The sequence below is a fragment of the Fringilla coelebs genome (genome assembly GCF_963513975.1).
Source record: "Fringilla coelebs genome assembly, chromosome: 10".
Taxonomy (NCBI): domain Eukaryota; kingdom Metazoa; phylum Chordata; class Aves; order Passeriformes; family Fringillidae; genus Fringilla; species Fringilla coelebs.
This window is the reverse complement of record NC_140036.1, coordinates 14,894,642-14,906,974: the sequence shown is the minus strand read 5'-3', so window position 1 is coordinate 14,906,974 and position 12,333 is coordinate 14,894,642. Positions and strand designations below refer to the sequence as shown.

The following is a 12,333-nucleotide window of genomic DNA, read 5'->3' as shown; positions in this document are numbered from 1 at the left end:
CATAAATTTATTGTACTGAGGAGAACATGGTACTTTGAGAACATTAAAAGACTGTAATGAAATGCTTGTTTTAGCATTCATTGCTTTGTGTGCTTTTTTAGTGACTAAAAAACTGTTTTAAAGGAGTGTGTGCAAGCATCATATCTGTGTGTATAATGTACAGACACACACACACACACACAGGTACAAACACAGTTTTTACTTACCAATCCTTTAAGCTCTCATCTACCAGAACATGCCTTTGCTTTCCTCTTTTCCTTTAATCTTATGTATTACCTGCCTGAAAAATCATAGGCTGCCTAGAAGTCTTACTATTTTCCTTGGGGTTACTGAGCTAAAGCCAAGCTAAATCCCAAGGTTTTGTGACTGTATGAGCGTGGCTGAAGGGGTACATTACACACTGCTCTGTAATTTATTTGTGTACACATCTCACATCCCAGGAGCACTGCTTTGGAGCTGAGCACACTTAGAGGCCATGGATGGTGGTGTGTGAAGCAGGAAAATGGAGGCAGTACAGCCAGGAGGGAGGAGTGGGAAGGGTTGGGCAGACAAGCTCATGGAGCAGAAGGGCTCACAGGGAAACGCCTTCCAAAGCTCTCTATCACCTCTGACTCCTGAGCCCTTCCTGCTGGACGAGCCCCTGGCCCTGAACACAAGTCACGTCACAGGCTGCTTGCCTGTTTGCAGAGAGGTCTGTATTCCATGCATGAACGCACAGCATCACCACTTCCTTCTTGCTCCAGGCCCTCTGCTGCACTGTATATTAGACACTGAGGAAGTAAAGGCAGAACACCACCCTTCTGTGCTCACAGGACTGCAACCTCAGGGGGGTGTTGCTGCAAAAATAGTTTTGTCAGTAGACTGGTGACAACCACCTCCCAAGATTGGCAGTAGTTTCTCTTTCTCTAACACAAATAGCTTGGCTTTAACAAGAGCACAGACCACCTTGTGTTAATGAGTAATAAAAGCAATCGACCCATGGTGCATTTGTCCCTGAGCTGGGACTGAGTGTAGTCAAGGTGATAAAACTCCTACATTAGCAAAGTTTTGCTGCATTGATACCACACAGAGTGAGAACTCGACAAGGCCACGCTCTGACAATCAAATATTAGGATACCCTAATGCTTTGGTTAGTGTCAAAGCACAGTTAGCATATGTAGTACAGCCTACAAATTCACTGGAAAGCCACCCTGCGTGATGTCAGCCAGGTTTTGGGCTATACAAAGGCATCTTGGGAGGTTATTTTGGGAGAGCTGTTTTCTGAAGCTGAGGGGACATCTGTCATGCAAGTTAGGAAAGCACACCATGATGAGAAACTGCTACAGACTTTGCTTCAAGAAGATGCTGACTTGTTCCAAATAAAGAGTATTGAACACGTACCTTGCCGTTTTCTACTAAATAAAGAATATTGTATTCTTTCTAGTAACTGCAGCAGATTCTCTGGTTGTGTTTGAAGACACAGACCTAAAGAAGGACCAGATATTGGATCAGTTTCTCCACCAGGTGAAAAGCCACGAACCATCTTCATGGTGTTGCACGCTCTGGAGCAGCCTTACACCAGGGAAAACTGGAGGATCCTGACCTGCTCTGCTGTCCAGGCCAGGATGCTCCAGAGCCCCAAGCTAGATGCAAATGGCTGGAGCCACTTCCTGCCCCCAGTGACTCATGGCCAGGGAAGCACTGGCATCCTGCTCTAGGAAGGGTCACTCACGTGCCCTGCCCTGCAGGGAAGGTGAACACAGGGAGATGGAAGGAGCTGGGACAGCAACACATTGCTGGGCATGCGGAAAATAAACAAGACATCACCAGGACTACAATAACACTTGGGGGGAGATGGAGTGAAGCACAGGCAGCACTGGTGCCTCACATGCTGCCTCCACCCCTTGGTGGAGGTTGCCTCTTGGTCTGACAGCCATGGGCATTTTATGGGCTGGGCTGGAAGAACAGAGTACCATGTGCCCAGCACAAAAGCTTAGAAACACCTCTCTGGCTATTACCATGGGAGATTTTCACTTTCTACCTCTGTCATGCTTGTATTGAGACACTTTCAACCATGCACCAAATAAGACAAAATGTCCCCTTTCTTTTCACTGGGCTTATCCTCTCTGAAAGTGGCTTGCATTTGGGTACAGGACACAAGGAGAAGGCAATGGCTATAATACATTTCATATGTATTATATGGTTAATCCTGGCTCTGTTGCTGTTAAACTCTGGTCTTGACACTGCTAAGGACTTAATGCTGATTGTGAGAAGGCTGTCTCAGATTTTTCAGGCCTGTTCTATCTCACCACACCCCTTTTTCTGAGTTGCCATTAATAACAACTGACCAGGATGCTTTTTAAAAATGGGTCCAGACAGAGGTTAATGAACTCTGAACAATACAAGTATAGGAAGATGTGTATTTTCAGTACCTGTCTCAGATAAATGTAATCTATATGGATTACACATATGTGTGTAATCTATATGTGATACATATATGTGCTAATGAAAGTCATGATCCTTTATGGGACCTGTGTGGCCACTGCCATGTCCCCATGGGTCAGGACTGTTGAAAACACAAACACATGGCTTTCCACAGAAAGCCATGAAGTAAAAATCATGAAGGTTTCTTTGATTTACCCGGACATTTGGATACCAGAAAACTCAGCAGAAAGCATCATATCCACATAACCACATCAAGACCTGCATCTGGGAAAGATGAAAGAAGAAAAGTTCCTCACTTGTCAGCTTCTACAAATGGAATTAGGAAACAGAAAGCAGAAAGCTGAAGCAGCAGAGCCTACTGCCCACCCTGGCTTTATGACCTGGGACTTCTGTTCTCCACTTAGGCGTCCCAAAGCATGTGCTGGGGGCCTATTCCACAGGGGGACCTCTGAGGAGTGGAGTGAGCCTGGCATCGAGGGAAAAAGTTGTGATCTCTGTCAGCAAAACTGCCTCATGAGGCTATGATTGGAATTATACGAGTTATCTATTGTAAGAATAAGCTTCTCATTGCTGCGGTATGTGGAGGGGAATCCCGGAGAAGCAGAAGCTTTGAGCAGTGCTGTAAAGGTGCCGCTTGGCTCCATCTGGAGGTGACAGCTCAGATGACAGACACCGCCAGCTTGGGCAAGCAGCTGGAAGCAAAGCTGAACGCAGAGCAAGAGGCTGCTCCTCTGCCCTGTGTTGAGTATTTGCCCATTCGAGGCAGGTCTTCAACCTGTTACTGCTTCTCTTTATATTCAAAAATAATGATCATTGAGGATGCGATGGTTTGTGTGCTTTCGTACCTTTGGGGTGGGAGGAATTTCTAGTTGCACTCCCCTTTGGTATTCCTCAAGGGTGCCCTGATGGCTTTCTCCGCACTGCACTAGAGGAGAAGCCTCTTACAGAGGCCCCACCCTTCTGCCCCTGGCAGCCTGTGTGACCCCTGCTCACCTGCGGAGCCTGGCAGGAAAACAGAAGTTTGCAGTCAAAGCAAGCAGGGAAATTCCAGTCAACTGAAATCCTCCAGACTGGCACTAGTCTGAAAACTTCAAGATTTCCACATGGGAGTTGTACTCATGCCATGAACAAATTGAGGCCTAGGGCATGAGAGGTATCTAGGTTTGACTTAAATTCAGAATGTGGAGTTCTGTATCTGGGATGGGGGTGGATGTTGGCTCTGAAGGCCCATGACTGCTGCCATTTCCTTTTTCTCCATGGTGACATTTCTGCGTTGAACTAGATCATCACTGCACCAGAGACCAACAGGGTAGCAACCAAGGGACCTGGGATCTACACCAAGACACTTAATGATTGCTCCCTGATAAAGCATAAACCATTGAACAGGAATAAATGTGTGTGTGTGCACTTGAGAGCTCCTCTCTGTGTCCCTCAGAAAGGCTCAGGACTTGTGCCCTGGAGAACAAGCTTTGATTCTTTTTTTTCTAATTTTGACAAAACCTGCCATGATACCTGTCTCCCCTGGCAGCCCAGGGCTGCAGTTACCTGCATGTCCCTTCTGCACAGCCCCATTTCTCTTCAGTCAGGCATGACAGGAGCTGTAGCGGGGCAGGGCGGATTGGCTGCAGCCGCTCCCGTGGGCGCTCTCACCCTCCTCCTGACCCCTGGCAGTGAGCACGGCCCCTGCAGCCATCACTACCAGATGGCACCTGCACAAGAGAGGAGGTCTTGCTTTTCATGGTCACTGCTGGGCATCTGGCACACTGGCACTCTGTCTCTACCCTGGCTTTGGGAACAAGGCTGGGCACCATTGTTTGCACTCCCCTGGATGTGCTGAGCACCTGCTGGCATGAAGTTTTTCCTCCAATATGTGGGCTTCTTTTGTGCTTTTTTCTCTGCTGCATTTTTGATAATATCTACTTGGACAGACTGCTGGATGGTGAATGCTGATGACTCCCTGGAGGTAAGACTGGGGTAAGGAGAGCCTGATCACCAAAACCAATGTGTGCTAGAGAGAATTTGTTCCTGGTGTCATTGCTCCACTCCACTCTCATGTTCTTTCTCCCTGTTGTCCGGGATGAAAGTGGATGAGAATGAAAATAATTACTGTGACAAGAGCAGGAGAAAAGTGGTATTTTGAGAAATTCTCTTTGCCAGACTTTTTTATCCAGATTGTGCTCTTACTTAGTGAGTTCTAAGTTCTTACTTAGAAAGATCTACAGGCTCTAGTTTTAAATGTGCATGAATTTGAGAAGAGTTATCCTGTACCTCCAGCCTGCATGGATATTTTGAAGATGTTTCTAGTTCTGTAGTTCAGACTTCTTGGTGGAGACATCCAGCATGTACAACTGTGCTCTTCAAGTTCTTTTTCTGACCAGCCATTGAGCTACAGGTCTACCAGAAATTTAAGAGGAGCATGGGGACTCAAGATCTCCTGGAACTGATGTGAACAGTAGCATTCTCATATTAGAGAAAGGTATTGGCAAAAGGTAATTGCAATCAAGGGAGCAGATTGCTTCTTACAGGCAAGGTGTGCCCCAAAGACTCCAGGCCCAAAATCATCACTGTTTCTCTTAATACTGCAAATTTGTAATTTTCTTCCCAGCACAGCCATTCATTTCTGTACATTTAAGCTGCAGGTCCACAGTGTAGGAATCTGCTCTCTGGCAAACTGGATCGTTTAGGCAGTGAAGGTGAAACACCTTCCAGGACAGAAAGTTTGGCTGAATCTATCAGGAGGAAATTTTCTATCTGCTATCCAGCATATGAAACCATGAGCTCCTCTGCACTCACTGGTTTCAATGCAGCATTTAGCTGTAGCACATGAAGGGGTGAATTATCCAAGGAAAGAAGGATAAAACTAATTACAAGAAAAACTTTTTTTCTCTATGCCACAAGAAATCCTGACACTCTGACTGTCAGAAACCCTGAAAGGTGGATGTAAGTGCCAAAATGATCACCCAATGCAGTGCAGCTCCTGGTGGTCAGCATGTCTGCTCAGTGAGCCTCTTTTCAGGACCAACAGAGTGCGCCCAGTGATGCTGGATGGGATGTGACTCTTCATTTGGGAGATATTTCGGATTATTTTTGGAGAGTACTCAGGTGAACGTATCAGTACACTCAGAAGAGCCAAGGGAGTCCAGTTGTGGGGAAAACCAGATGAGAGAAGCCCAAATCTTGAGCAGAGTGAGTGCAGTAAAGAGCTGGTCCATTACCCTGAGGCTGTGTAACCTTGTCTTCCTGGTTCAAAGGCACCTGCGATGGGCTGTCCGAAGTGCTCCATTAACACCCAGTTTGGTCATTAGCAACCACTATTCTCACATTCCGGCTCTGAGTGTGAATACTAAATCATGGAGCAAAACGCCCCCAGCCTTAATACCTGACCACTGATCTTAATGACCCTAATGACTCACTGCCTCTCTAAACAGGGGAATGTCCACGGCCAGAAAGGCTAGAGTCCACGGTGACTCCTGTTTTCAGCTGGAAAATGGGTAAGTTAGGCAACTTTGGCTCCAGGAGAAGGGAGCTCCATCCTTCTGCAGCTGCTGGATCTTGGCTGGTTGCTTGGCTTTGACCCTGGCCCCCTGCAGCTGGCGAGGATGACGCCCTCACTGTGTTCCCACTGGAGAGGAGCATCCCAGGAAGAAGAGGCCGGGGAGCAGCCACCTCCAGAGAGGCTGCAGAGACCCTGATTCAGCTTTCACGGCCCCTCACCTCCCTTGAAAAACAGCAGGTTACAAAAAGTTGTTTAAGTTAGTGACTCCCTGTGAGGCATCAAGACAGGGCTGGGTCAATTTTTGCAGTAGTTTGTAGTGGAAAAAGCCCATAATCTGCTTCTCAACGAGTGCTGTATTGTGTAGACAGTCCCTCCCTGTTGCAGGTGGATTATAAATACTGCCACTACTGTTAAATGCTGCCTGTTTTACTCTCAAGCTGGGCTTGTAATCATTGTCTGCTGGCACCTTCTCAGAGTGCGGTAAAACACTGTGACTAACATCTCTTACGTGTTTGTCTTCTCCGCTTTCCCCAGAAGGAGAAGCGTGTGCTTGTTCTGTAATTTTCTTTTTTTCTGTATGAGAATTATTTTAATATTAATTATACATTATGAATAGGATATAATTATATGTATTACAGTCATTATGCAGTTCATGTTTTACATGCATACTTGTGTTAGGGAAAGCAGGTCGTGGCAATGTGTTTTGTAATCCGAGTGGGGGATGAGGAGCATGGCTGTGATGTTTGGTTGCTCTGGGAGTCCTCAGCTGGAGCACATCTGCTGTAGGGGGAGAGAGGTGATGGGGAATCAGTGCTACCAATATGGTGCAGGAGTCCAGCCATGGGATAGGGAAATCCCCTGTCCCCACATGATGCCGCATGCCCTGACCCCTGTCCCTTTTACAGCAGAGAGTTCCTGCGTGCCTGAAAGTCTGTGCTGTCAGCACAAGGGAAGATACTCAAAGGTGGCTTGGGAGCAGATTAACAACCAGAAGGATCAACAGTGCACAAAGCAGAGGGGAGCAAGTGTTGGCCCTTGGCAGCAGAAACCAGAATAGCTCAGCAGCAGCTGAGGGCAGCCACAGGTCCCCACAGTGACTCCTGTTCCTATCCCTCCTGCATCAGGCAATAGGACAGTTATCCCTGGCTGCACTTTGGCTGTGTGGAGATGGGCTGGCTCCTGCTTTGCCCATGCTGGCTGTAGTAGGGGTAGCGATAACTGAAACATCCCAAGAAACGAAAAGCATTAAACAGGTTTTGTTAGTCTGGGAAGGGGGTTATTTCACAAGCTAGACCATAACTGTTGTGCTTAAGACCTCTGTTTTGCTTGGAGGGTGACAAAGCCTCGAATCCTGTTAGTCTCCTTATAAATAATTTAGATGTAGATGCTGCTTGTAACATTTAAAAAACAGTAATAATATCAGCAAGTGAGGAAGTAAGTGACATGATTAGCTGAATGCAGAGTAGTATAAATAAGCCTATGGTGGTTTGGGAGGAAAGAGAAATTATATAAACACAAGTGGAACAAAATGTAATTTAATAAAAATATGCTAATTTCAAGCACAGCCTGAGCAGTGGTGAGTTAAGACAGAAGAGGACCTGCAACTGCATTAAGAGGGCCATGGTAAAAATACATTGAATGTAAACATGGCAAATTGTTTTATGAGACCCTGTTCTCCTGAAAAGCACAGAATTAATGAAATTAGTTTTTTCCATCACTGCTTCTCATTTTTCATAATATTTTTCATTAAATATGCCTTGAAATTCTCAGAAACGTTAAACACTTCTCATCTTCATGAAACAAAACATGTAGATTATTTTCATTCAAATATAAATAGCATCTCTTCTGCCAGTCTGAAGAAGCGAGTCATTTTTCCTCACCTTTGATCCAGACAGCAGTATCACAGAGGAGGTGAACAGCTTGGCTCAGACATTGTATTGTGGAGAAAATATTACAGTTGGCTACAGACTTCAGTACATCCTGAATAAGATTTTATTATGTGTCCAAGATATGTTATTATCTGCTTTGTGATTTACACAGTGTAAGAAAAATGAATTTATTGCTTCATCCAAGCAAGCCTGGTCCCCATCCCCTGCGTGAAACTCATTTGCTGGAAGAGTTTCTCTTCCCATTAACTGCAGCGGGTGTCACTGGCAGAAGTGGGCGGGCTGGAGTCCAAAGCTGCACCGACATTAACTGCTCCTCGTATGAGCAATTCCAGGAATATTTTAAAGGTGCTTGTTGCCATATTTGCATTGGTAATGGAAACGCCTCCCGTATTAAAGTGATTTATGGAAGGCTGGGCTGGGAATGGTATCTACGGCTCGAGGACAGCGGAGACGATTAACCGCGATGCTGCTGCCTCGCCTGCCCCAGTCTGGATGTCTCAGTGATGACTGTGGCTTGGGCACGCGTGGTCCCACGGCTGGCAGCACAGCAGGAGCCCCAGGGCCGGGATCAGCCCCCCCCAGGGCTGGGATCAGCACCGGCTGCCTCTGGTTTTCCAGCCACTGTTTACAGCTGAGTCATCTGGGGACAGCCCTCCCCGGGTGTCTGCAGAGGGGCTCACATCCAGACTCCTCTGAACTCCTCTCCCACTCTCTCAGCAGCACCTTAGCCATCAGGAGGATGATATAAGGAAGGGGAGCACAGGCAGCAAAATCTCGGGTTGTCCGGTCCATGCCCTGCCCAGCTCAGCCTAGACAAGAGTTTGGCAATGAGTGAGCAAACCTGCTCTTAGATCTTTCTGGTCAGCCACCCCCCAGCTCCTCCCAGAAATTTCCTTAAAAATTTTTATCCTGACTAGTAGGCAAAGGTTTTTTTCCTAATGTCTAGTCTGAATTTTTTTGCTCTAATGTAAAAACATTGTTAGGGACATAGAAAACATTGTCCTTTTCCTCCATAGTTCTGCTTTTTCTCTCCAAGCTAAACACTCTGGTTTACTATCATTGTAACTGGACCAGGATTTCTGTTGAAGGGCTAAGACATCCACCTGCTGCATTGGTGGATATTTTAACCTATAGTCTTTTTTGTCCTCTCAATCCACAGGTGAGTACAAAATGCCGTGGTCTGTGGTGGGAATGTGTCACAAACGTTTTTGATGGGATCCAAACTTGTGATGAGTACGACTCCATCTACGCTGAGCATTCTGGTATGTAAGAGTCAGAGATGTTTCTGCAAGTGGTGGGGACACTTGAGTGTAGGCTAAGAATATCTGTTCTACTCAGTGACAGATAATTAGAGGCATGTTTCTTTTCTCAGTCAGGTATTACTCCCAGGGGAAGCTGAAAAAAGCTGAACACCAGAAAAAAAAATGTTCCCGTGGGATCTGACTCTATTACTTGCCCACATTTCCATTCCTTGTGCACTGGAATGATCTGCTTTTGTCCTGCAGTGAAACTGGTGCTGACCCGAGCCATGATGATAACAGCAGACCTCCTGTCAGGATTTGGATTTCTCTTCCTGGTCCTGGGACTGGATTGTGTGAAATTCCTTCCCGATGAGCCGCTCATCAAGCTGCGCATCTGCCTGGTGGCTGGGGTTATGTTGCTCCTTGCAGGTATTTCCCCACTGTGTTCCCATTCTGTTCCCTTTAGCAAAGTGGAGAAGCATTAAAAGCCTTCTTTTATTTTGGCTGGTGATTTTCTGTAGGAGGAAATTTGATTGAATAAATAAATTATTTGATTTATTTATGTAATGCTGCTTCTTCTGTTCGCCACCTGCCTCAAACAGCATGCAGTTGAGTTTATCTGCTTTCAGTTCATGTTTTGACCCAGGTGAGTTGGCTTTGAGTTGACTGACTTCCACTTATTGCTGTTTCACTGTGGAGCTGTTGAGGTTGTTGATACAACAAAGACACCTTGCTGTAGGTCTCTAGACCAATTGCTGAAAGACTAGAAAGTCCTGGCATCCTGGTTTGGTTCCTGGCTCTGCCACAGATTGTGTGACCTTGGGCAAGTCACTCAGCCCAAAATCTCTGTAGCTGATCTCTAATAAAAGGATAATAACATGTCTGTCCCTTCTAGGTGATAAATACCCAACTGGCTGAGGTGCTTTGCTGTTACAGCCAGTAACAGCGGGAGAATTTTAAACACAAAAATAAATAGCCAACTAGGTACCAAATAATATAATTTGGCTTCATACCAATATCAAGCAGCTACCTCTTCTTCAGTCTAAGCAGATTTAATAACTCACCCCAGCCACTGGGAGCACATGTAAAACACATTGGGAGGCTCTTTTAAGCATCTTCCAATTCACTTCTCAAAGTTTGTCTGAAAAGCATCATCAAAGTTCTGAAAATCAAAACAGATCATAAAATTGAATTCTGGAGTCAACTTTGCAAGCAGCTGAGAAGGGAGGAGCTTCCTGCCTTTTGCTGCAGAAACCTGAGTGCTGCCAGTGTGCTGGAAATGTGTGTGAGTGCCAAGCCAAGAGGTGTAGCCTCTGCCTGGCAGCACAGCTTATCAGCAGGAGCCAGGGTGATATCAGCACGGACAGGGGCCAAAACCTGCCATCCCAGGAAGGTCTTCCCACCCTGCAGCTATAGCTTTAGATCTGATCCCCCATGGCTCTGAGCGTGGCCCCTCTCTCCTGCCCTTCAGGTCTCCCTGGCATCACGGGCTCCGTGTGGTATGCTGTGGATGTCTACATGGAGCGCTCCTCTCTGCTCTTCCACAACGTCTTCCTGGGCATTCAGTACAAGTTTGGTTGGTCCTGCTGGCTTGGCATGGCTGGGTCACTTGGCTGCTTCTTGTCCGGGTCCCTGCTCACCTGCTGCACGTATCTCTTCAGAGGTGAGAAAGCACGGCTGAGGCACAGCTCAGGGATGGAGCCATTGCTCATGGTGTGCTACAGGTGCAGAGGGTGGGGAAAGTCCTTTGGCATGGTTGCTCATCTCCAGGGGTGATATTTTCAGCTGTAAAATGGGAATAGTCTTACCTCTAGAAAGCACATCAAGGTCTTCATGTGGGAGCTGAGGTGTAAGGACGACATAAAGTGTGTTGTTATTATGTCACATCTTGGAGTGCTGCTTTCCCTGAATAACAAAACTTTGCAGCTGAAAGTCACCAAGCACTCATTAGCAGTTCCTATTTCTCTCCCTGTGCCTCACAGAGACCAGTTCTGGAAGATTCCATTCTGCCTACTCCTTGAGGAAAGGCTATTCCTCAGCTGCGACCATCGTAACAAATGCGCATTTGCCATCATCACAAACAGCCACCTCCAAAATGTATGCGGTGGACACAAGGGTGTGAGGAGGAGGTAAGTGCTCCAGAAAGAGCTCTGCTTTAATTTGTAGTGGATTGCACAGAGACTCAAGCTCTTGTGGTTGTGATACAGATGCAGTTGAATGACAAGGATCTACTGTATGCTACAATGTTTGCATTACAAGAGCTTCAAAATACTTTCCTTCAAGAAAGTAAACTCTGAGAAGATCCTGCTTTCTGGAATCCTCTTGGCTTAAGTGCTGAGGTCACTTGTATAAGCACAGACTGAAATAACCAACAAACTCTTTTCAGCATTTGTCTCAACACTATTGGTGGAAGTGAGATAAACCAGCCATTCCTGAATCAGAGCACAGTGTTCTGCGTGAAGACCCCCAAACTGCAAGATGGATCTGTTCCATGTCTGGCAATGCGTCAACAGAGTGTACAAAGGAGAAAATCCTGCCAAAGAGAGGGACTGACTGCCTGACCAACATCTGGACCCTGTGCCCTCAGCAGGGGGGTCTGCCCCTCTTACAGGCAGCTGGGGAGCTTTTCAAGAGATAAGAGCTGTATTAAATGTCTGACCCTCTCTTTGGTCCATGAGTCTGCACTGAGAAATGATTGTAAATGCAGGTGCATTCTTGCCTGAAAAATACAGTCCTTCTCAGTCCGTGTTAAAAGGTATACACTACTAAAATCAGTGAAATCTGGAAATTGCCAGCTTCATTCTGCTTAATAAAAACATTGCTTGGGCAAAGTGAGTGAAGATCCAAAATCTGAATTTGTGCATTACAATATATCTACATTAACTAGAAGCTGGGATAAATGATAATTGTCCTTTTCCATCAAAAGGTATTTAAACCTAGTTCAGGACTGCTGTCCCTGGCTGCAATCCAGGCTGCCATAGGCTGGATGAGGTGAGGGCATCAGCCAGGTCTTCACTAGGGTGGGGGAGGAAAACGCCTGTACGGCTTAGCATGTTCCCTAAGGATGGATGTGAACATTTTTTTCATGCCTTTAATAGAGAGAGAAGCTGAGACAGTTTTCTTAGGGTTGGTAGGAACTGTTCAAATTCAGTCCTATCTGACCATGGGCACCGCACCATATCATGGCCACTGAGGGTTGAGAAAAATCTTCCAGCACAGAGATTTATCTTCTTAGGGGCAGTGGAGAAACAAAGCTGGACTCTCAGCTGGGTGTGCACAGCTG

At 46.3% G+C, this 12,333-nt stretch overlaps 1 protein-coding gene across 1 annotated transcript; it reads left to right on the top strand.

Moving 5' to 3' along the window:
* Positions 1-4,270: 4,270 nt before the first annotated feature.
* Positions 4,271-11,172, top strand: CLDN16 (claudin 16; the record flags this gene model as incomplete). Its single annotated transcript, XM_084212330.1, has 5 exons — positions 4,271-4,387; positions 8,969-9,071; positions 9,315-9,479; positions 10,522-10,713; positions 11,033-11,172. The coding sequence occupies exons 1-5, from the start codon at positions 4,274-4,276 to the stop codon at positions 11,170-11,172; spliced, it is 714 nt and encodes a 237-aa protein (XP_084068456.1). The 5' UTR covers positions 4,271-4,273.
* Positions 11,173-12,333: the final 1,161 nt, after the last annotated feature.